Source organism: Hemitrygon akajei, chromosome 1 (assembly GCF_048418815.1).
Source record: "Hemitrygon akajei chromosome 1, sHemAka1.3, whole genome shotgun sequence".
Taxonomy (NCBI): domain Eukaryota; kingdom Metazoa; phylum Chordata; class Chondrichthyes; order Myliobatiformes; family Dasyatidae; genus Hemitrygon; species Hemitrygon akajei.
The window spans coordinates 222,578,070-222,604,436 of record NC_133124.1 but is presented as its reverse complement, the minus strand read 5'-3'; the positions used below and the strand labels follow the sequence as shown (position 1 = coordinate 222,604,436).

The 26,367-nt window shown below is 48.3% G+C and overlaps 1 protein-coding gene across 1 annotated transcript in view; it reads right to left on the bottom strand.

Annotated features, from left to right (window-relative positions):
• gfra2b (GDNF family receptor alpha 2b) overlaps positions 1–26,367 on the bottom strand; it is a 383,259-nt gene that overhangs the window by 17,895 nt on the left and 338,997 nt on the right. The window contains exons 6-7 of the mRNA XM_073062021.1: positions 23,613–23,747; positions 18,172–18,356 (exon numbers count right to left, since the gene is read on the bottom strand). Coding sequence (XP_072918122.1) covers positions 18,172–18,356; positions 23,613–23,747 — 320 coding nt within the window. The remainder of the gene's footprint in view (positions 1–18,171; positions 18,357–23,612; positions 23,748–26,367) is intronic.

The window sequence follows — 26,367 nt, the reverse complement described above, 5'->3', positions numbered from 1 at the left end:
AGTTGCCACAAGAAAATTCCTCCATATAAATGCCAGAGGAAAAGCAGGGAGACTGGGCAGTGACCATACTGACCCTTGGGCTTTGGAAGATCCATGCCAGAGTCCCTGGGGATTGCTGGTCTTATTCCAAGGATGCCCCTGATGAGCTGCATGCAGCTGGAGCCACGTGGTGTGACGAATTACCGGTACTCCCTTGTACATACGGTATTTATCCTGGGTTCCACCTCACTATTTATTACTGTCATCACCAACAACAGTGCTTGCTTTCTAATTACGTCAAGAGTTACTTTCCTGGCTCCAGCTGAATTCTCCCTAAAGGAGTGACCCAAATGACTGTTCCACAAAATGGTTCCTCAAATTGAGCATCATTCCCTCAGTACCACCCCTTTTTTTTAACAAAACTATAAAAGTTTATTTACATCACAAATACAGTATTTACAAGACAGTGAGTACACTCAGATTAAAATATGGTTACTAACACCTATTAGACATTCAATACCCTGGGGGGGGGGGGGGGCCACCGATCCCAGATGTCCCCCAGTGTGTCCGCCACAACCGCGTGCTCCCTCTCCAAGGACAGCCGGGCATGAAGGTATCCTCAGAAAAGGGGCAGGCATCCACTTTCCGTCATCTGGAACCATGAATGCCCATCTCGGGCAGCCCCAGGAGCAAGCTCAACAGGAGATCCTCCTCACACCCCACCCTCTTCCAAGCTGGGTGAAGCGCACAGACTAAACTGCAGCCAGAACCACAGCAAGCAGCAGAGACTTCAGAAACTCAGACAGGGTCGGGTCTGCGATCCCTCACACTCCATTACGTGTGGTACACTGACTCCTTCCACCCGCAGAATGGACAGGTGGACGGGGTGTCAGTGAACCTGCTCAAAAGCTTGTGGTATGATACTGCCCGATGCAACACCTTCCACGCCAGGTCTCCACCATCAAGGGGAGGCACCCCTGCATAAAGAAACTTCCACTGGGGGTCGTCCCCACTACCAAATGGTAAAACAGACCGACAAGGTGAGTCTGGTTGGCAGATGAAAGGGCGGGAGCACCCTGTACAAGAAATGCTTTGGAGTATCACGGAAGGGCAGGGTGGGTATCCCATGAGATTGTGCGGATCCTCTCCCGCATGGTCTCCCAAGGCCGGGTCCGACAAGCACGTCAGATGGTGCTGCAGCCAGACCCTCCACGATCCCGCGCCCTCCTAACACTCACCGTAATAGGATCAGGACCAGTCCCCCGGCAGCCAGAGTACCATCAAACAGCACAGCAGCACCCTGCCTGGATGAGGCCAGACCCATACCCTCCACAGTGCTCAGGAAAAGCAAGGCAGTTCCCTCAGAGTGGCAGCAGGGCTACAACTGCTCTGCACCGAGAGAGGCATCTGACCCGTCTCCATGCTCTCCCCCAGTACTCCTGCATAATCAACCCCTAGGTTGTCCTAGAAGGCCCAAGAAATTCAACAGTCAGCCCATCTACTCCCAGAGACTTGTCTCTCTGCAGCTGGTTGAGGGCATTGGTCAGCTCCACCAAAGACAGCGGAGCCACTCAGCCCCTCCAGTGCTGACCCTCGGCAAGTCCCTCCACAGAGCCCTGCGTGCACCCTCACTGTACGGGTCCGGATAGAACAGAGCCCTGTAAAAGGAATGGACTTCCGCAACAATTCTCGCTGGATCTGTGACGGAGGAGCCATCCTCTGCCAGCAACTCCACGAGATGACTGCAGACGTCCCTCCCCTTCTCGAGAGAGTAGGAGAAGGGCGAGGCGTGGTCCAGATCCTGCAGCATCTGGACCTGCAACCTCACGTAATCGCCTCGGGACCTCTCAAGCTGCAGGTGCCTCAGTGCCTCCTCCTTCCTCTGGTTTCATCCCAGAGGGGCTGGTTTCCATGAGTCCGCCCCAGCCGGGACTCTGAGTCAATCAGCTCCTTCTGGAGCCGATCGATCCCGGACATCCGCCACTTGGTTGAGCCACGCGCATATTCCAGGCAGAACAGTCAGATGTCAGCCTTGCCCACGTCCCCCCAGAGCCTCAGGGAGGGGAAACTCCCCCGCTCCTCCTGTCAGGTCTTCCAGCACTACCAGAACGAATCCTGAAACTGCCCGTCCTCCGGCAACCGGCTGTTGAAATGCCAGTATGCGGACCCCACCCGTGCGGGCGGCAGATTCAGCCCCGCCTACACCAGATGGTGCTCCGAGCTCGGAGGCAGCCAACACCCAGGACACGTGCATCCTGGAGATGTAGAGTTGGTCGATCCACAAGCTCCCACCCCCTCTGTACCTCCTCGAGAAAGCACAGAGGTCAGGGAGAAGGCTCCGCCAGACATCAACCAAGTCCGAGGACACGGCCAACTCTAGTAACTTCCTCACTGATGCTCAGCTACTCTGAGGACCATGTGACCCCTCTCCTCGAGGGTGCAGTTGAAATCACCCCCAGGATAACGCACTCGCTACGATCTCTGGACCCCAGCAACGCAGACCCCTCTCGGAACAGGTGCGACTACATCGGGCCGGGCTCAGGGGCGTACATATTTACCAAATGCATTGGTACGTCATCCTGACGCATGGCGAGGTGAAACAGACAGCCTGGCACGAGTTCTTGAACCTTCACCACCTCAGGCGGGGAAAAAGGTGCCAACAAGATGCCCACCTTGCTGGAAGTGGAGCTGAGGTGGCCCCTCCCCCCACACCACTCTAGGAGCCACGTGGATCGTCTCCTGGAACAGTGCCGGTTTCCTGCAGGGAGCTCACCGCTATCTCCCCTCCTGGAGGACAGAAAGATGATGGAATCTGCAGTGAGCCACCCTACCACCATTGATGTTAAGGGTCACAACACTTAACTTCATGACACATCTTATTGAGACCCCTCACCAGAGCCCCGGGAGAAGGAGCAGAGCTCTCCTTCGAGCCCTCTCCCATCTTTGCCCTACAACCCCTCTCCAGGGACTCCAGGGGTCTCTCCAACTGACGCTACTCCCTACGGGTCACCTCAGCTCCCCTCCCCCTCTTTTGGAGGATCGTGCAGATCAACTGAACGACCCCTCCCAGGCCCGACCTGTGATCAGTGGCCAACTGGGCCTTGAAAGGTTTCCTCCAGTATTCCCTCACAAACTGCCGGAACTCTTCCACAGAGACCGGCTGTGATTCGGTGCTGGGGTCGAGGAAGTCTGCCATCTAGGCTTAAAAGAGTCCCCCTCTTTCTCCTCACTGGTCCAGAGCTCTCAACACCCTGCAGGCAGTCATACACCTGATGTGACCACCTGACTCCTCACCTTAAATGGAGATGCAACCAAGGGCTCTACCCCATCACTGGAACCAGTGACAGAAGAAGCTCCTCTGCCTCTGGATCCAGAATACCTCCCACATCCCAGATACCAGTTTGCTGGGTCCTACCCAACTCCACACTCTCATTACCTTCCCTGCAAACAGCACTAGGAGAGTCCCCTCCCTCCTGACCCCTCGGGATACACTCCCTCTGTCTGGCCGCAGGGGATGGCGATTCCAGGTTACTCCAGTTCCCCTCATGGACTACACGACCCTCAGCAGGACACTTGGCCTCAAATGAGGCAACAATCTGGGAGAGCAATCCCACTGCTGACCTGATACCCGCTGGTGACCCCGTTCCACAGGGCTTTGCCCCTCCCCAGGGAATACGCGCTCTGAGTGCACAGTCTCAACTGAAGGCAAGTCTGCCTCCTCACACAGCCCCTCTACAGAGGCACTGCTCACCAGCCCAGAGGATGCAAGTTCAGAAGATGTCTCCCCAGCAGAGAGCCCCTGCACAACAGAGGTATCCTCCAGCTCTGGGGGAGTATAATCCGCACATACGGTCTTTACTGGGGGTAAATCCTCTTCCTCCTCCTGAGGTTCCTGATCCTCAGTCTCAGGGGACACATCCCTCTGCCGTTTCTGGCCGCAGATATGCTGAGGCACACTGACCTCCATTACAGAGGATTCCTCAGCCTCCGGCACTACCTCCCCTCCTCCGACTTCCCCAGGCTCTTGCTGGATTTCAGGAGCCACGAGACCCTCCGAGTTTGATTCAACACCAACAGTCGACTCTTTCTCTGGGGGAGAAGCCTTCAGATGCTTTTTCTTCTTTTTCACCTTCCTGCCCAACACCTGAACCCACCTCTCACCCCGTGTTCAACTGCAACTTCCACAGCCGGTGGCACGGGGGGGGAGGGTAACAGGGGGAAGAGGGACAGCCAGAGGGGGGTCAACGTAGAAAAGACCAGCGGTATCACCCTGTGCCTCCGAGGCAGAGTTGGCCGCCCGACGGTTCGGGCAATTCTTCCGAATATGCCCAAACTCCTTACAGGCATGGCACCTCGGGCAACCCGTAGCCCACAGCCCACAGAGTAAAGCCCCTCAAAATAACCCTGAAGCCACACCTCGGCATCCCTACCCCACTCCAGCTGCATAAGCAGACAGCACTGAAATGAGAATAGGTCTCATAACCCTGCGGAGATGCCCTGTACCATATCGGGGTTATTTTTGAATGCACCTTGCCAAAGGAGTGCAGAGAGGGGAAGAGGGCCTTGTCAGGGATATGGGGGTGGACATTTGAGAGTATTAGGCCAACATTGGCTCCACCTGCATAAAAACCCTTCCCACCCTTAACCCCTGACTCAGGGCCAAAAACACACCCCACGGTGACTTCAAATAGAAAGTACTCTCCCGTTTAAAACTGCTACCGCAACAACGCCCTTGTGGCCTCCAACAGTCTCCGCCATGGCCTTTATGATAGCGTTCCAACCGACTGAGGTAGGCACAGTACACTGTTCAGCTTTCTTTAGAGACAGTAGTTTAAACGGGTAGCTCTCTTCGTCAGCTGCGACTCCCGACCCAGCAGCCTCTGCATAGAACTTCAGTCCAGAGCTGTACCCCACCATGATGCAGTTTGAATTCAGAAGTTCAACACCGCCACTGGGATACTACACGGTCTACACCCAGCAGAACACCAACAAACAGTCAAAAAGCAACAGGTCAGAGAGGATTCCGGATGGGACTGGAGGGGGAAAAGGGGTGGATAGGCAGGGAAGTCCACGCGATGTTGAAAACCCCAGCACCATCTGTGCAGCAGCCGTGAACAATGAAAGCTTTTCCTGGCTGGTCCGCTGTTCCCCTGGCCGCTCCAAACTCCTCTTCACCCAGTTGCCCTGGGCTAGGCACTCCAAATGGGAGGGGTTTTCCGCTGTTACAAACGGAATAAATCTGTCCCTGCTCCCAGCAAAGTCAGACTCGAACTGGCAATCTGCCAGCCACACCCACACACAGATCGAAAACTTCACCAAACAGAATCCTTCCAGCCAAGGAAACTGTTTCAGTCTGCTGCCAAGGCAATATTCCACACTCCCAAAGTGTTCTGATGGTCCCCAAAACTGTTCTTTGTCAATTTTACAGCAAATGTTCAACTTTAGGAGAGAGAGCTCTGACAGTGTGACCCTCCCTCAGTACCGCCCCTCCCACAGTACCACCCCTCCCACAGTGTGAACCTCATTCAGTACCAACCCTCCCACAGTGTGACCCTCTCTCAGTACCACCCCTCCCACAGTGTGACTCTCCCTCAGTACCACCCCCCCCCCACAGTGTGAACCTCATTCAGTACCAACCCTCCCACAGTGTGACTCTCCCTCAGTACCGGCCCTCCCACAGTGTGAACCTCATTCAGTACCAACCCTCCCACAGTGTGACTCTCCCTCAGTACCGGCCCTCCCACAGTGTGAACCTCATTCAGTACCACCCCTCCCACAGTGTGACCCACCCTCAGTACCACCCCTCCCACAGTGCGAACCTCATTCAGTACCAACCCTCCCATAGTGTGACTCTCCCTCAGTACCACCCCTCCCACAGTGTGACCCTCCCTCAGTACCACCCATCCCACAGTGTGACCATCCCTCAGTACCACCCCTCCCACAGTGTGACCCTCCCTCTGTACCACCCCTCCCACAGTGTGACTCTCCCCTGTACCACCCCTCCCACACTGTGACCCTCCCTCAGTACCACCCCTCCCACGGTGTGACTCTCCCTCAGTACCACCCCTCCCACGGTGTGACCCTCTCTCAGTACCACCCCTCCCACGGTGTGACCCTGCCTCAGTACCACCCCTGCCACAGTGTGACCCTCCCTCAGTACCACCCCTCACAGTGTGACCCTCACTCAGTACCGACCCTCCCAGTGACCCTCACTCAGTACCCCGCCCCTCCCACAGTGTGACTCTCTCTCAGTACCACCCTCCCACAGTGTGACCCTCACTCAGTACCGACCCTCCCAGTGACCCTCACTCAGTACCGCCCCTCCCACAGTGTGACTCTCCCTCAGTACCACCCCTCCCACAGTGTGACCCTCCCTCAGTACCACCCATCCCACAGTGTGACCATCCCTCAGTACCACCCCTCCCACAGTGTGACCCTCCCTCTGTACCACCCCTTCCACAGTGTGACCCTCCCTCAGTACCACCCCTCCCACAGTGTGACTCTCCCTCAGTACCACCCCTCCCACAGTGTGACTCTCCCCTGTACCACCGCTCCCACACTGTGACCCTCCCTCAGTACCACCCCTCCCACGGTGTGACCATCCCTCAGTAACACCCCTCCCACAGTGTGACCCTCCCTCTGTACCACCCATCCCACAGTGTGACTCTCCCCTGTACCACCCCTCCCACACTGTGACCCTCCCTCAGTACCACCCCTCCCACGGTGTGACTCTCCCTCAGTACCACCCCTCCCACGGTGTGACCCTCTCTCAGTACCATCCCTCCCACACTGTGACCCTCCCTCAGTACCACCCCACCCACGGTGTGACCCTCCCTCAATACCACACCTCCCACGGTGTGACTCTCCCCTGTACCACCCCTCCCACACTGTGACCCTCCCTCACTACCACCCCTCCCATGGTGTGACTCTCCCTCAGTACCACCCCTCCCACGGTGTGACCCTCTCTCAGTACCACCCCTCCCACAGTGTGACCCTGCCTCAGTACCACCCCTCCCACAGTGTGACTCTCCCTCGGTACCACCCCTCCCACACTGTGACCCTCCCACAGTACCACCCCTCCCACGGTGTGACACTCCCTCAGTACCACCCCTGCCACAGTGTGACCCTCCCTCAGTACCACCCCTCCCACAGTGACCCTCCCTCAGTACCACTCCTCCCACAGTGACCCTCCCTCAGTAACACCCCTCCCACAGTGTGACCCTCACTCAGTACCGACCCTCCCAGTGACCCTCACTCAGTACCCGCCCCTCCCACAGTGTGACTCTCTCTCAGTACCACCCTCCCACAGTGTGACCCTCACTCAGTACCGACCCTCCCAGTGACCCTCACTCAGTACCCGCCCCTCCCACAGTGTGACTCTCCCTCAGTACCACCCCTCCCACAGTGTGACCCTCCCTCAGTACCACCCATCCCACAGTGTGACCATCCCTCAGTACCACCCCTCCCACAGTGTGACCCTCCCTCTGTACCACCCCTTCCACAGTGTGACCCTCCCTCAGTACCACCCCTCCCACAGTGTGACTCTCCCTCAGTACCACCCCTCCCACAGTGTGACTCTCCCCTGTACCACCGCTCCCACACTGTGACCCTCCCTCAGTACCACCCCTCCCACGGTGTGACCATCCCTCAGTAACACCCCTCCCACAGTGTGACCCTCCCTCTGTACCACCCATCCCACAGTGTGACTCTCCCCTGTACCACCCCTCCCACACTGTGACCCTCCCTCAGTACCACCCCTCCCACGGTGTGACTCTCCCTCAGTACCACCCCTCCCACGGTGTGACCCTCTCTCAGTACCATCCCTCCCACACTGTGACCCTCCCTCAGTACCACCCCACCCACGGTGTGACCCTCCCTCAATACCACACCTCCCACGGTGTGACTCTCCCCTGTACCACCCCTCCCACACTGTGACCCTCCCTCACTACCACCCCTCCCATGGTGTGACTCTCCCTCAGTACCACCCCTCCCACGGTGTGACCCTCTCTCAGTACCACCCCTCCCACAGTGTGACCCTGCCTCAGTACCACCCCTCCCACAGTGTGACTCTCCCTCGGTACCACCCCTCCCACACTGTGACCCTCCCACAGTACCACCCCTCCCACGGTGTGACACTCCCTCAGTACCACCCCTGCCACAGTGTGACCCTCCCTCAGTACCACCCCTCCCACAGTGACCCTCCCTCAGTACCACTCCTCCCACAGTGACCCTCCCTCAGTAACACCCCTCCCACAGTGTGACCTTCTCTCAGTACCACTCCCCCACAGTGACTCTCCCTCAGTACCACCCCTCCCACAGTGTGACCCTCCCTCAGTACCACCCCTCCCACAGTGTGACCCTCCCTCAGTACCACCCATCCCACAGTGTGACTCTCCCTCAGTACCACCCCTCCCACAGTGTGACTCTCTCTCAGTACCCGCCCCTCCCATAGTGTGACTCTCTCTCAGTACCACCCATCCCACAGTGTGACTCTCCCTCAGTACCACCCTCCCTCAGTGTGACCCTCCCTCAGTACCACCCCTCCCACAGTGTGACTCTCCCTCAGTACCACCCCTCCCACAGTGTGACTCTCCCCTGTACCACCGCTCCCACACTGTGACCCTCCCTCAGTACCACCCCTCCCACGGTGTGACTCTCTCTCAGTACCATCCCTCCCATGGTGTGACCCTGCCTCAGTACCACCCCCCACAGTGTGACCCTCACTCAGTACCGACCCTCCCAGTGACCCTCACTCAGTACCCGCCCCTCCCACAGTGTGACTCTCTCTCAGTACCACCCATCCCACAGTGTGACCCTCTCTCAGTACCACCCATCCCACAGTGTCACCCTCATTCAGAACCACCCCTCCCACAGTGTGACCCTCCCTCAGTACCGCCCCTCCCACAGTGTTACCCTCCCTCAGTACCCGCCCCTCCCACAGTGTGACCCTCCCTCAGTACCACCCCTCCCACAGTGTGACTCTCTCTCAGTACCACCCCTCCCACAGTGTGACTCTCCCTCAGTACCACCCCTCCCACAGTGTGACCCTCTCTCAGTACCCGCCCCTCCCACAGTGTGACCCTCCCTCAGTACCACCCCTCCCACAGTGTGACCCTCCCTCAGTGTGACCCTCCCACAGTGTGACTCTCCCTCAGTACCACCCCTCCCACAGTGTGACCCTCTCTCAGTACCCGCCCCTCCCACAGTGTGACCCTCCCTCAGTACCACCCCTCCCACAGTGTGACCCTCCCTCAGTGTGACCCTCCCTCCCACAGTGTGACCCTCCCTCAGTGTGACCCTCCCTCAGTGTGACCCTCCCACAGTGTGACCCTCCCACAGTGTGACCATCTCTCAGTACCACCCCTCCCACAGTGTGACCCTCCCTCAGTACCACCCCTCCCACAGTGTGACCCTCCCTCAGTGTGACCCTCCCTCAGTAGGACCTCTCTGACAGAACCTGCATCTCCTCAGTGCTGCTTAGCAATTACACTGGTTGAGTCGACCTGAAAGACACCACCCCTGAGTTCAGATGAGAGAGCAGTGTTAGTTGAACATCAGCTGAGACATTTCATATTCAGACTCCTGAAGCTCATTGAAGGAAATATTTAATCACAGACATGTAAATGGATATTTTATAAATATAATTTAACACTATGCAATGATTCTGAACATTCTGCTCTGAGAATCTGCACTCTAACACAGGCTCCAGTGCCAATTCTAAGAGGCATTTTGTATGGGCTCAGTAAACAAGATACATTAACTCCGAAATAAGTCATTGCAGAATTTTCCTCGTATCTTTATTAATTGTCTCGCCTCTAAGTGACATGGTGACGTGACAGCCTGGTCAAGTATACCAGCCCAATGTATTAAGAACATTACATTGTTGATTTCGCTTTTTTGGCAACTGAATGAAGCATTGAGTGAAAAAATATCCTTGTCAGTATTTCATCAGCACAGCCTGTCGACTCATTCATCAAATGTCTCTTGGCATCAGTCAGTTAAAACCACTGCCTGCGATGATCAAACACCAACATTTGACAACAGGAAAGCTGGCCCCTTCTCTTCTCACTATTTCCTCAGCTGATTTTAAAACCCTCAACACTTCCCCTGTATTCTCCTCCAGCTTTACAACCTGCAGAGAACTCTCCATGTTTTCAGTCAAGCCTTTAGTGCTCCCCGATCTCCACTGCTTCGCCCGTCCGAGGCCATGCCTTAACTGTTTGGGCTCTCAGCACTGGAGTTCATTCCCTGAGGAAGAACCTTGGCCTGAAATGTCAACTATTTATTCCTCTCCATAGATGCTGCCTGACCTGCTGAGTTCCTCCAGTGTGTGTTGTACTGGATTTTTAGCATCTGCATTATCCCTTGTGTTTAGAGTTCACTTTCTTCCTTCACCTGAAGGCTGTTCATTCAAACTTTGATGGTATTCTGTATAGCATTTCAGGTTTCCATTGGTTACAATGGGACCATGTGGGAGGGCAGGGTTATATTCACCTTGGGAATGGTTAGTAGGTCAGCACATTGTGGGCCAATGGGCCTGTGCTGCATTGTATGTTCTATGTTCTATAAATATAGGCAGAAAAACAGGTTATCACAGACTAGATGGGCTGAAGGGTCTATTTCTGTTCTGTAGTGCTCAATGAAAACTCTGAATAATCTCTCCACATTTTAGTCCTAAACTTCATTCTTTGACCAAATTTCCTGTCACCTATGGTTTTAGGGACATACTATGAAGAACCAGCCCTTCCACCAAGTCCCTGCTGACTATCGAGCACTCAGTTACACCATGAGGCCATAAGACCAAAAGACAGAGGAGCAGAATTAGGCCATTCGGCTCACAGAGTCTGCTCTGCCATTTCATCATGGCTAATTTGTTATCCCTCTCATCCGCATTCTCCTGCCTTCTTCCTTAACACACTGAATCCCATGATGGTCTCCCCATATTCCCAAACCAATTTACAGAGGCTAATTAACCTACCCACCTTTGGAGATGCAAGATATTGAAGATTCTGGAATCTGAATGTCAAGCAGCATCTGAGGAGGCAAAAGGTACAAAGCAATTTTTTGGATGGACCCTGCATGTTTTAGTCATGAGGGGTTGGAACCAGAGGAAGTCCGTGCAGTCACAAGGAGTACTCAAAACACAGACAACACTGGAGCAGTCTGTGACAAAGCAACAGATTGACTAGTTCACAACTGTGAAGGGCATTAGAATATTATGAACTTGAGAAATTCTGCAGATGCTGGAAATCCAGAGCAACATACACAAAATGCTGGATGAATCAGCAGGTCAGGAAACGTTCATGGAGATGAATAAACAGTCGATATTTCAGGTTGAGAGTCTTCATCAGGATTGGAAAGGAAGGGAGAAGACACCAGAATAAAAAGGTGGGGGACAGAAGATGATAGGTGGGTAGGAATGGTAAAGGGCTGGAGACGAAGGAACCTGTTAGGAGAGGAGAGTGGCCCATAGGAGAAAGGGAAGGAGAAGGGGTACCAGGGGGAGGTGATAGGTAGGTGAGGAGAGGTAAGTGGCCAGAGTGGGGAATAGAAGCAGAGGGGTGAGGCAGGGAAATATTTTTTTACCAGAAGGAAAAATCAATATTTATGCCATCAGGTTCGAGGCTAGCTGGATGAAATATATAGTGTGGCCACCCAGAAATTTCACTTTTGGCGGATGGAGAGAAGGCGTTCAACAAAGCAGTGCCTGAATTTAAGATGGGTCTCACCAATATAGAGGAGGCTGCATTGGAAGCACTAGACAAAATAGACAACCTCTGTAGATTTGCAGGTGACATGTTGCCTCACCTGGAAGGACTGTTTGGGACTGAATGGATGTGAATGAGCACCTGGCCATTATCTTGTGTTTGAGCACCTAGATGATTACCAAGCCCTGTTTCTTCCCTCTGTGCATTCATGTTGATTTACTTAAATAAACATGATAGTTTACGACAAACAGAAAATCTTCAGATGCTGGAAATCCAGGCAACACACACAAAATGCTGGAGGAACTCAGCAGGCTAGGCAGCATCTATGGAAAAGAGTACAGTCGATGTTTCGGCCGAGCCCCTTCTCAGGACTGATAAGTTTATGAATGTCTAATATGCCATATGCCTGCATGGACTGAAGATCCAAGGGCCTTCAGCACTGAATGATTTCTGTACATTATTTTTATTCATTCTCGCTCCTTGCCTTGGGGAACATGAATCAGAAACTGTTCTCTGAATTGAATTTGTAAAAGTCAATGACACTGTTTCAGTCAATACTTCAACAGATCAAAGACCTCCTATTTATAGATCTTGCTAGTGAACTGCAGCCTATACTTATGAGTTTAGAGTTTATAGACAGCGACTGCAGTGATCCTTGAGAGGTCAAATCACAGTTCAGCACTGAAGCTGCCAATGAGGGTGATGTCTATGGCTGTGAACTCCACCTTCTGCTCATGCCTCGATGTGGAGGCAAGCTGATAGGGCAATGAGGGAATCATGCTCCATCTGAGATGCTATTCTTAGGAAAAGAACAAAGCCACATCTGCCATCTCTAGTGTTGGAAGAAAAACCCAATGGGACGCTTTCAAAGTCACTCAGAAAAGTTGCCCTGAACCAATATATGACAAACAAATGTTACAGATCCATGTAGCACATACACTGACTGATGTTACCCATACTATAACAGCAACTGTTCTTCAAAGGTCTTTCATTGGCTGTAGCACTTGGATGTCAGAGTCCGAGATAGATAGTTATACCACATGGAAATAGGTCCTTCGGTCCAACTTACCCTACTAACCAAGGTACTGACCTGAACTAGATAAATTGCTTGTGTTTATCCTTTATCCCTCAAGAGCTCTCCTATCCATGTACCTATCTAAATGTCTATTAAATATTGTTAACTGTGTCTGCTTCTATAACTCCCTCTGGCACCATGTTTCATATACTGCCCCCCCCCCCCCACCACTCATTATCATTATGTGCTGTCTGGTATGACATGGCCGATCATGGTATCATGACCAAGATATTTTTCTGGCGGATTTTTCTATAGAAGGTGGTTTGCCATATCTTTTTATGGACAGTGTCTTTATAAGACGGGTGACCCCAGCTATTATCAATACTCTTCAAAGACTGTCTGCCTGGCGTCAGTGGTCGCATAACCATGACTTGGAGTACACCACAGATGCGGTAGAGGCATTCCCACACAAGTCCAGTGAAGAGCTTTAAAAGGCAGGAAGGGTTTCCAACGGGAATCCTTGATTGGAGTACGAAGCAGACATTCTCATGCAAGTCCCAGTCTCCGTAAAAGAGGGGTACTCTCTAGTGGAGCAGTCATTATGGGAGTGGTCGTCATTGGAGTGGACTGAGGCATAGTCTCAGCAGGGATCCAGTGAGAACAGGCGGAGGCAAGGTAAGTAGGTAATTCATTCCTTATTTCTTATTTAACTCTAGAGAGAATGGAGGGTACATCTACAAGACCAGTGTTCTGTTCTGGGTGTCAAATGTGGGATTTCCAGAAGACTAACAGCCTCCCTGATGCCTACACCTGCACCAGGTGCATTGGGATGCTACTCCTTGGAGATCATGTTAGGGAAGTAGTGCTGCAGCTTGATGACCTTCGGCTTGTTAGTGACAGCAGCTACAGACGGGTAAACCCCTAGGCTATGAGACAGATAAATGGGTTACTGTCAGGAGAAGGAAGGAGAAGGTCAGATAGTGGAGAGCACCACTGTGGGCATCCCCCTCAACAATAAGTACTCCATTTTGAGTACTGTTGAGGGGGGGCGGGGGGAAACTACCTGGGGGAAGTAACAGTGGTTGTGCCTCTGGCACAGAGTCTGGCCCTGTGGCTCAGAAGGGTAGGGAACTGAAGAGGATGCCAGCAGTAATAGGGGACTGTATAGTGAGGGGGATAGATAGGCAATTCTGTGGATGCGAAAAAGAAACATGGATGTTATTTTGCCTCCCAGGTGCCAGGATCCATGATTTTCTGAACGCATCCATAGTATCCTGAAAAGGGAAGGTGAGCTGCCACAAGTTGTGGTAAATATTGGTACCAGTGACAAAGGTAGAAAAGGAGAGGAGGTCCTGAAAATAGAATATAGGGAGTTGGGAGGGAAGCAGAGAAGTGGGACTTCAAAGGTAGTAATCTTGGGATTGCTGTCTGTGCCACCTGACAGTGAGGATAGGAATAGAATGAGGTGGCAGATAAATGTGGGGCTGAAGAATTGGAGTGGGGGCAGGGATTCATATTTCTGGATAATTAGGAGCTCTTCTGGGGCAGGTGTGACCTGTACAAAAGGAATAGGTTGCACTTGAATCCAAGGGAGACCAGTATTCTTGCAGGTAGGTTTACTAGAGCTAGTGGGAATGGTTTAAACTAATATGGTAGGGTGACGGGAGCCAGTATGATAGAGCTGAGGATGAGCCAGCAGACTTACAAGTAGATGATGAATGTAACATGCATGTAAGGAAGGACAAGCCAATGTTTGGGTACAAATGCAGACAGAACAAAGAGTTAATTTGTACCACAGAGGCAAAATTCAAAAGGGTGAAGAATGTAGGACTGAAGGTGCTGTATTTAAATGTGTGTAGCATTCAGAATAAGGTGGATGAACTCGTGGAGCAATTAACAGATTGTTTGGTATGATGGGCATCACTGAGTTGTGGCTGAAAGAAGGCCACAGTTGGAAGCTTAACATCAAAGCATATACTTTGTATCAATAGGACAGGTAGGAAGGCAAAGGCAGTGGTGTGGCTCTGTTGGTAAGAGATGGAATTACATCTTTAGAAAGTGGTGACCTAGGGTCAGACAACGTTGAATCTTTGTGGGCGGAGTTAAGAAACTGCAAGGGGAGAAAAACCATTATGAGAATCATATCTAGGTCTCCAGATAGTAAACAAGATGTGAAGGTGAGATTGCAAAGTTTGCTGTAAAAGGCATGTAATGAGTGTAATGACACAATTGTAATGGGTAAGTTCAATAATCAAGGGGATCGGGAAAATCAGATTGCTGTCAGATCGCAAGAGAGGGAATTTGTTGAATGTGATATAGCTTTTTAGAGCAGTTTGTGCTTGAAAGGGTATTTTAGATTGGGTGTTGTGTAACAACCCAGATCTTTTTAGGGAGCTTAACGTAAAGGAACCCATAAGAGGCAGTGATAATAATATGATGAATTCATACTGCAATTTGAGAGGGAGAAGCATAAGTCACACGTATCACAATGGAATAAAGGGAATTACAGAGGCACGAGATAGGAGCTTGCTCAGGTGGATTGGAGGAGGATACTGGTGGGGATGATGGCAGAACAGAGATGGCTGAAGTTTCTGGGGATAGTTCACAAGGTGCAGGATAGATACGTCCCACAGAGGAAGAAATTCTCAAATGACAGGGATAGGCAATGGTGGCTGATAAGGGAAACCAAGGAAAGGGAATCTAAGGGGAGTGGGAAGTTCGATGATTGGGAAGCTTTTAAAATCATACAAAAAGCAACTATAAAACCTATAAGAAGGGGAAAAATGAAATATGAAAGCAGACTAGTCAATAACATAAAGCTGGATACCAAAAGATTTTTACAGTTATATATGGAGTAAAAGGGAGGGGAGAGTTGATATTAGACCACTGGAAAATGATGCTGGTGAGGTAGTAATGGGAGATTAAAAAAATGGCAGATGAATGTAATGAATAGTTTGTATCAGTCTTCACTGTGGAAGACACTAGCAGTGTGCCAGAGGTACGTGAGTGTCAGGGAGCAGGAGTGAGTGACATTACAATTACAAAGAAAAAATGGGCAAAGATCTTAAGATGGATAAGCCACCTGGACCAGATGGGCTACATTCCAGAGTCCTGAGAGATGCATTGGTCCACACATGAAACTGCTTAACAAGATATATTCCTATGGCATTACAGGAAAGATACTGGCATGGCTAGAGGAATGACTGACAGGCAGGAGGTAGTGAGTGGGAATAAAATGGACCTTTTCTGGTTGTATTCCTCATGGATCAGTATTGGGACCACTGCTTTTCACATTGTTTGTCAGTAATTTAGATAATGGAATTAATGGCTTTGTGGGAAAGTTTGTGGATGATACAAGGATAGGTGGAGCGGTAGGTAGTTCTAGGAAGCAATATGATTGCAGCAGGGCTTAGACAGATTCGAAGAATGGGCAAAATAGTCGCAGATGGAATACTGTGTCGGGAAGTGCATGATAATGCATTTTAGTAAAAGGAAAAATAGTGCAGACTATTATCTAAATGGGGAGAAAATTCAAACATCAGAGGTGCAGAGGGCATAGGAGTCCTCATGCAAGATTCCCAGAAAGTTAGTTTACAGGTTGAGTCTGTGATAAAGAAAGCAAATGCAATGTTGGCATTACTTCAAGGGGAATAGAATATAAAAGCAAGAAGATAATGCTGAGGCTTTACAAGATCATGGTCAAGCCGCACTTGGAGTGCTATCAACAATTTTGGGCCCCGTATCTTAGAAAGGATGTGTCATCATTGGAGAGAGGCCAGAGGAGTTTCTCAAGGAAATGAAGGGGTTAACATATGAGGAGTGTTTGGTAGGCTTGGGCTTATATTCACCAGAATTTAGAAGAATACAGAGGGATCTCATTGAAACCTATTGAATGTTGAAAGGACTAGATAAGGTGGATGTGAAGAAGATGTTTCCTATGGTGGGGGTATCAAAAGATACCAGAGTACCAGGGTACCAGAGTCTCAAAATTGAGGGATGACCTTTTAGAACAGAGGTAAGGAGGATTTATTTTAGTCAGAGAGTAGCAAATTTTGTGGAATGCACTCCCCCAGACTCCATTCAGGGTATCAAAATATATGGCGAGAAGGCAGGTGTATGTGGTTGAGTGAGATCCAGGATCAGCGGAGGGAAGGAGTGCCTCACACTTCCTTCAGCAAAGATGTATCTCCAGCCGCCACCCACTCTCTGTAGGTAGACTGCTGTCCCTCAGATCTGCTTTAACTCTTTCTCCTCCCACCTTCAACCTGCGACTGCTAGTTTTAGACTCTCCTACCCTTAGAGAAAGACTGTGACCATCTGTGCTTCTTTTGATTTTATAAACCTCTGTAAGTTTCGCTCAGGGACAATATTCCCAGCCTATCCAGTCTCTGCTTATAATTCAATGCCTCCAGTTCTTTAGCCTTGATAATCCTTTCTGCACAGTTTTCATCTTTATGACATCCTTCCTATAGCTGGGAAGCCAGAACTGTACACAGTATTTCCAAGCATGGTCTCACCAATATTCTCTACAGCTGTAACATGGTATCCTAACTCCCGTTCTCATCTCTTGACCAATGAAGGCAAGTGTGTCAGATACCTTCTTCACCATCCTGCCTACCTGCAATGCCAGAGTTGGATAAGTAATTGAATGGGGAATGTTTGCAGTGTCATGAACATCGAGAAGGAAAATGAAATTTGAATGGGTATTTGAGGGACCAAGTGCAGGTATAATGAGGCAGCCCTTAATGTTCAGTCAGTTTATCCTGTCCTGCCATTGCCAGACCTAGAAATCCTGGAGTTTCCTCTCTAACATCACTGTAGGAGCACAAAATACAACCATGTTAATTGAACACACTAAGCTAGAAGGTCAGGCAACAACTATGGAAATGGATAAGCAGATCATAGTCCATCAGATGCCTTCTTCTCCAGCTCCTTACCATTTCTGCCTATCACCTCCCAGTTTCTTACTTCATTCCCTCTCCCCCATCCACCTGGCTTCACCTATCACCTTCTAGCTTGTCCTCTTTCCCCTTGTTCCCCTTCATTCCCAGTTCTGAAGAAGGGTCTCAGCCTGAAACATGAACTGTTTATTCATTTCCATCAATGTTGCCTAACCCGCTGAGTTCCTGCAGCAATTGGTGTGTGTTGCTCTGGATTTCCAGAATCTGCAGAATCTCTTGTGTTTTGGATGGGCAATAAGTGATGCATTTGCCAGCAAACTCAAGAATAATGAAGTGAAGCATCCTATCTATTTCTGTGCACCATCTACAACCAGTATAGTCTAGCCTGGATGATTTTACTCATAGAATACCCAGCTCTCCCTTCCTCTAAACTATGTTTATCCTAAACATATGTTCCTCTAAACTATGCCAGCCTGGTAAAATAACCACAGGTGTGCCTGAGCTCTTCCTCATGGCATTTTGTTTTGGCTCAAGTGAAGGTGTCAGGGTTGGCAGGAAGGTGTTGTACCTGTAGGTCAGGACACACGGTGAGAATGTTTGCGTCATCTGCCGTTGTGATCTCCTTTATGTGGTCAGATGGTTCAGCACTCTGAACTGTTTTCTCAGTCTTGACGAGAGACGTGGCCAAGGTAGGGAGGCTGGATTTCCATGTACTCACATCTGTCCCATTGCCGAAAGCTTGCATTGCATTCCCTTAAAAAACACAAATGTTAATTACAGAGATGACTGCACACATTTTACGTGGAACTGATTCCATGCTCTGAGGCATAGATCGAGTGGACAGCCAGAGATGGCAGAAATGGCTAAACATGATGACAAAATTTTAAGGTGATTGGAGGAAATTATAGGGAGGATGTTAGAGGTAGGTTTTAACACAAAGCGACTGGTGGATACGCGTTGGTGTTATGGTAGACGCAGATACATTAGGGGCAGCTAAGAAATTCATAGATAGGCAGATGGTAAAAGCAAAATGAAGGGCAATGTAGGAGGGAAGGGTTAGATTGATCTTGATGAATGAGTCGGCACAACACCATGGGCCAAAGGGCCTGTACTGTGCTTTAGTACTCAATGTTCGATACACAGGGTAACATCAGCTTCAGAGGAAACAGCACACGCACTTCAAAGGAACACATAATTATCATGGCAGTGGGGAAAGGATAATAGGAAAAGCAAAGAGGAGGCAGGATTCAAGAAGTACAGCAAGAAAGAGGCAAGGGTAAGAGGTTTACTGAAGAGAGCAGTACTGAGTGAAATCAAGTGAAAAGCTGTGTTGGAGGAATTGTAATCAGGGAATAGGGAAGAGAGCAGAAAATGAAGATGGGGGTTGGGGGATATTACAGAGATGAAAGTCACTGCACAAGATTACATAGATAGCAGTCATAGGGGAAGATTACAGAGACACAGTCATTGGGGGAGATTACAGAGATAACAGTCGTTGAGGAAAATTACAATGATAACAGTTGTCAGAAGATTACAGTAATAACAGTCGTTGGGGAGATTACAGAGATAACAGACTTTGGGGGAGATTACAGAGATAACAAATGTTGGGGAGATTACAGAGATAACAGTCGTCAGTGAGACTACAGAGATAACAATCATTGGAGGAGATTACAGAAATAACAGTTGTCCGAGGAGATTACAGTGATAACAGATGTTGGGGGAGATTACAGAGACAACAATCATTGGAGGAGATTACAGAGATAACAGTCGTTGGAGGAGATTACAGAGATAACAGTCATTGGAGGAGATTACAGAGATAACAAATGTTGGGGAGATTACAGAGATAACAGTCGTCAGTGAGACTACAGAGATAACAATCATTGGAGGAGATTACAGAAATAACAGTTGTCCGAGGAGATTACAGTGATAACAGATGTTGGGGGAGATTACAGAGACAACAATCATTGGAGGAGATTACAGAGATAACAGTCGTTGGAGGAGATTACAGAGATAACAGTCGTTGGATGAGATTACAGAGATAACAGTTGTTGGGGAGATTACAGAGATAACAGTCATTGGAGGAGATTACAGAGACAACAATCATTGGAGGAGATTACAGAGATAACAGTCGTCAGTGAGATTACAGAGATAACAGTCATTGGAGGAGATTACAGAGATAACAGTAGTCAGTGAGATTAGAGAGATAACAGTCATTGCGGGAGATTACAGAGACAACAATCATTGGAGGAGATTACAGAGATAACAGTCGTCAGTGAGATTAGAGAGATAACAGTCATTGGAGGAGATAACAGAGACAACAATCATTGGAGGAGATTACAGAGATAACAGTCGTCAGTGAGATTACAGAGATAACAGTCATTGGGGGAGATTACAGAGATAACAGTTGTAGATTACAGAGATAACAGTCATTGGGGAGATTACAGATATAACAATCATTAACATCATGATGCGATTTGAAAGCAAAAGCAAATTTGTTTATCCAGATCATAGTAAATCTGTGGAATTCATTTCGACAGATGGCTTTGGAGGCCAAGTGATTGGGTATATTTAAAGCCCAAGTTCATAGATTCTTGATTAGTTTGTGCATCAAAGATTACAGGGAGAACACAGGAGAAATTGGTTGAGGGGGTAGATAAATCAGCTTCGATTGAATGGTGAAGCAGATTTAATGGACTGAATTCCCCATTTATAATCTTATTCACAATGGGTGCCTGAAGACAATGTAGATTAGGAGGACAAGTGGATTTAAATGTGAATAGATTACAGTTCCTGTTAGGATATGAATAGCAGAGTTGTGCATGATTTGAAATTTTAAGAAGCTTACAAGATACAAATAGTTAGGTTGTTCTTGATCTATTCAAACCTACTTCTCTTCTATAACCTGGTTCTTTTATAGGGGCACTGGTTCCAGGGACAAGGATGCAAAGCAGTGCTCAGGGAATAATTGGAGGTCTATGTGGGGAAGAAAATGCTGATTACCGAAAAGATGTAGGGCACAGAGAGTCCTCCTGTTGCTCAGCCTAAAGATTTCAACAGTCTCCTGGAGATTTACCATGCTAAAATTGGCTTGTGTTGGTTCATCAATATGGCATCTCCAAAGCAACAGGTGGATGTCTGTCCATTGGGGTGTATTTACTGCATGAGAAATACCAATGAGAGACTTAATATAAACTCCAGAAGGGTAATTAACCATTTAAGATTCAGATTCAGATTTATATCCACCATTCCAGTCAGAAGGAATTCCACAGATTCATCACTCTCTAGCTAAACAAACTTCTCTTTGCATGAAAATCACACCATGGTGTTAAGAGAACCTTGAATGTACAGGGAGGTGATGAATTTAGTCAAGAAAAAGAAAAAGAACGTAAATCTCACGAAGCTAAAATTTAACAGAGCTCTTGAGGATTATAAAGAAGCCAGGAAAGAACTCAAGAAGGGAATTAGAAAAGCCAGGCAGGACCATGAAATGTTCTTGGCAAGTACAATTAAGGTGAATCCCAAGGCATTCTACACACATGCCAAGAGCAAGAGGATAAACATAGAACATAGAACAATGCAGCAGACTACAGGCCTTTCGGCCCACAATGTTGTGCCGACCCTCAAACCCTGCCTCCCATATAACCCCCCACTTCAAATTCCTCCATATACCTGTCTAGTAGTCTCTTAATCTTCACTACTGTACCTGTCTCCACCACTGACTCAGGCAGTGCATTCCATGCACTAACCACTCTCTAAGTTAAAAAACCTTCCTCTAATATCCCCCTTGAACTTTCTTCCTCTTACCTTAAAGCCATGTCCTCTTGTACTGAACAGTGGTGCCCTGGGGAAGAGGCGGTGGCTGTCCACTCTATCTATTCCTCTTAATAAAAGGGGGGAACATTTGCTTGAATGCAAATAATGTGGGTGAGGTCCTTAATGAGTACTTTACATCATTATTTACCAAGGAGAAGGATGTGGAGGATAGGGAAATCGGTGCTGAGAGTTATAATATGCTAGGGCATTTTGAACTAGAGGAGGAGGTAGTGTTGGGTCTCTTAAAGACCGTCAGCGTGGATGTTTCCAGGGCCTGATGGGATATATCCTGGGTTACTGAGAGAGGCAAGTGAAGAGAATGCTAGGACCCTGACTAATATCTTTGTGTCCTCTCTAGCCACAGGCCAGGTCCAGAGGTCTGGTGAGCAGCTAATGCTGTTCCATTGTTCAAGAAGGGAACCAGGGATAATCCTGTAACTATAGACTGGTGAGACTCATGTCAGTTGCAGGTAAGATTGGAGAGAATTCTTAGGGATAGGATTTATGATCATTTGGAAAACCATGGCCTAATTAGGGAGAGCCAGCATGGTTTTGTGCAGGGCAAGATGTATCTTTCTAACTTGATTGACTTTTTTTGATGAAGTGATGAGGGTAATTGATGAAGGTAGAGCTGTGGATGTTGTCTCTGTGGATTTTAGTACAGATTTGATAAGGTCCCTCAGGGAAAGCTCATCCAGAAGATTAAGATGCATGGGCTCCATGGTGTTTGCATTTAGAACTGGCTTGGCCAAAGGAAGCAGAAGGTTGTAGCTAAAAGGAAGTGGTTCTAGCTGGAGCTCTGTGAATAGTGGTATTCCAAAGGGATCTGTAATGTGACCTCTGATATTTGTGATATAAATGACCTGGTTGAAAGTGTAAATGGGTGCATTAATAACTTTGCAGACGACATGAACCCTGGTGGTGTTGTGGACAGTGTAGAAGACTGGTAAAGAATATAGCACGGTATAGATAAGTTGCAGATATGGGTTGAGAAATGGCAGATGGAGTTTCACCCAGCCAAACGTGAGGAGTTGTACCATTGTAGGTTAAGTGTAAAGAGACAGTACATATACTGTTAGGGGCAAGATCCACAACAGTGTTGCTGAGCAGTGGGATCTTGGGGTCCAAGTTCATAGCTGTCTGAAAGTGACTATACAGGTTGATAGGGTGGTTAAGAAGGCTTACAGAATACTTGCTTTTATTCAATGAGGCACTGAGTTCAAAAGTCAGGAGGTTATGTTTAGCTTCTTAAAACTCTAGTTCAGCCACATCTATAGTATTGTATACAGTTCTGGTCGCCCCATTACATGTTGAGGCTTTGGAGAGGGTGCAGAAGAGGCTTACCAGGATGCTGCCTAGATTAGAGGGCATTTGCTGTCATAAGAAGTTGGACAACCGTGGGTTGTTTTCTCTGGAGCTGTGGAAGCAGAGTGAGATCTGACAAAGGTTTATAAGGATATGAAAGGCATAGATTGAGTAGACAATGAGTATCTGTTTCCCAGGGTTGAAACATCTAATACCAGAGGACATGCAAAGGGGGTATTTTCAAAGGAGATGCAAGAGGCAAGTTTTTTACACAGGGAGAGTGGTGGGTGTCTGCAATGAACTGCCTGAGGTGATGGCAGAGGCAGACACTTCAGAGACATTTATCAGACATGTAAATAGGTCCATGAATGTGAGGAAAACAAAGCAATATCAACATTGTGCAAGCATACGGATTAGTTTTGGTGAGTTTGGTTCTGCACAACATTGTGGGCTGAAGGGCCTGATACCGTGCTGTACTAGTTACCCTTACACAGGCCAAAGCCTGCACAATTAATGGCTGTGAGTCTCTGGATGAGATGCAAAATTATAAATGCCTGAGAGTGTGACTCTCCTGCCATGCAGACTCCTACTTCTTCATTACTGATCTCACAACAAGTAAGAGATCCTACCTTGAACTGTATGAATCACACAGCACTTTAGTAATTATCAAAGATTACTCCAACACTTCTCTTACACAGGCACCATTGTGCTAACAATGTTTTCTCCTCGCTGCACAACAGCTAAGAATTGAAGGTCTAATCAACTGACACCAGCAGCTTTTTGTACCTAATGTAAACCTGGGACCTTGGGAACTGTGGAAGCTAGGGCTGAAAATACTCCTTTCAGAGTCATATCAATGCCATGCCCCGTCAGTGACAACACCCCACTTACTGAGGCAGATGTTTTCTTTAAAATAGTTCAGAAACTTGTCGCATTCTTCCTTCTGGTTCCCGCTGCCGCTACATGTACACCAGGGAGCCACTACAATGTCTGTTGTGTCCACGTAATTTGGGGTCATGTCACTACCTGTAGAGAATGAAGCAGAGAGAATGGAAAGTGTTGAGATATGTCACCTAATACTCAAGCAAATGATCGGAGTTCAAAGTAAATTTATTATCAAAGTATTGTACATATATGTCACTATATCCAACCTTGAGATTCATTTTCTTGTGGACAATCACAGTAGATACAGAAACACACACGCAATGAAAGACCACACCCAAAAGGACGGACAAACAACCAACATGTAAAAAATTGTGCAAATACAAAAAGGAAGAGAAAAAAAGAAATAATGATAAAAATAACAACAAATAAACAATAAATATTGAGAACATCAGATGAAGAGCCCTTGAAGGTGAGTCCACAGGTTGTGGGAACAGATCAGTGATAGGGTGGGTAAAGTTGCGTATAGTTATCCTCCCTGCTTCAAGGGTCTTATGGCTGAGGGGTAATAACTGTTCCTGAACCTGGTGGTGTGGGACCTGATGGTTGAGGGGTAATAACTGTTCCTGAGCCTGGTGGTGTGGGACCTGATGGTTGAGGGGTAATAACTGTTCCTGAGCCTGGTGGTGTGGGACCTGATGGTTGAGGGGTAATAACTGTTCCTGAGCCTGGTGGTGTGGGACCTGATGGTTGAGGAGTAATAATTGTTCCTGAGCCTGGTGGTGTGGGACCTGATGGTTGAGGGGTAATAACTGTTCCTGAACCTGGTGGTGTGGGACCTGAGGTTCCCGTACCTCCTTCCTTTTAGGTTTCTCTAAGAAAGAGAGAGTAGAGGTGATGTGCCTTTTGGTTGAGGAATATACAGTATATTGCCCAAATTCAATGGTTTATTCCTCTCCGTAGATGCAGTCTGACTTGTTGAGTTACTCCTGACTTTTGTTGCTGTCAACACCTTGTATTGCAGATTAATTTAACTCTGAAACTTCACATTCATTCCTCAATCACACTTTATTTACTTGTGTACAAGGAGAACAGCAAGTCCCCTGTCACCATGATGTTCTAAAGTCTGAACAAAAGAAAGCCATTTTTATACAGAAATTGACTAGTTGTATACAAATATTGCTCCAATTGTGACTTTTTGCACTTCTGAATCTGATCTTTTGCATATTTAAGTACCATAAATAAATAATACAAGTGTTAATAACCAAATTAAATCTATCTATCAAATGTCAAAAACAATTGAAACTAGTAAAATAAATGACCAATAGTAAGAGCTCCCCAGAATTGTTCATTTGCAACTTGACCTTGTTTCAGTAAGCTCAGGGACCTTGGTTCCCAGCTTGAACGGAAAGGCTATACAAAGGAGAGTTCAGGCTTTCAGGGAGCCCGTTCAGCCTGGTGACTGTTATCTCACTGAACTTCCACACTCAGAAAAGTTTGTACAAAGCAGAGTCCAACACTCAAAGAATTGTTCAGCCTGAGACTGTATAGTGTCTACTCTCTACGGTCTCTTCACTCTGTTCTCTGTATGCACTCTGTTCTGGGTCTGCACTCTGAACAGAGATTGCACTCTGCTCAGTGTCTATGCTCTGCTCGGTGTCTGCATTCTGTTCTGACAGCCTTTTAATTCTTGGCTTCCTGCAATGTGCTTACAGTCTAGCCACTACCATTCTATACACACTGGGTCTTACTTCTGTGAAGTACTCACCCGCAACTCAGTAGGAGCTCCATCACTGCACAGACTTAAGACCATAAGACCATAAGTCCAGAAGACATAGGAGCAGAATTAGGCCATTCAGCCCATCAAATCTGCTGTACCATTCCATCATGGCTGATCCCGGAACCCACTCAACCTCGTACGCCTTCCTTCTTGCCATATTCTTTGATGCTCTGCATGATCAGGAAATGATTAACTTCCCTCTTAAATAACCACACAGACTTGGCCTCCATCGCAGTCTGTGACAGAGCATTCCACAAATTCACTACTCTCTGGTTAAAAATAATTTTTCTTTACGTCTGTTCTAAAGGGACACCCCTCAATGTTGAGGTTGTGCCCTTTAGTTCTAGATACCCCCAAAAAAGAAAACATCCTCTCCACATCCACCCTATCTAGCCCTTTCAACATTTGGTAAGTTTCAGTGAGATTCCCCCACATTCTCCTAAATTCCAGTGAGTACAGGCCCAAAGCAGCCAAACACGCCTCACATGTTAACCCCTTCATTCCCAGAATCATCCTCGTAAACCTCCTCTGGACTCTCTTCAATGGCAACTCATCTTTTCTGAGATATTTTCTGTGTCACCACCCACAGCTCCAATCTGCTAATTAAATTTGTTGACAACACTACATTGATTGTCTTAATCTCAAATAATAATGGGGCAGCGTACAGAGAAGTCATCACTCTGACACAGTAGTATCAAGAAAACAAACTCTCCCTCAATGTCACAAAAACAAAGGAGCTGATTGTGGACTACAGGAGGAATGGAAACAGGATCTGAGGTTGACGTCGATGGATCTGAGGTTGAGAGGGTGAACAGCTTTAAGTTCCTCTGCATAAACATCACTGAGGATCTCATGTGGTCCGTACATACCGGCCGTGTGGTGAAAAAAGCACAGCAGCGCCTCTTTCACCTCAGACGGTTGAGGAAGTTTGGTATGGTCCCCCAAATCCTAAGAACTTTCTACAGGGGCACAATTGAGAGCACC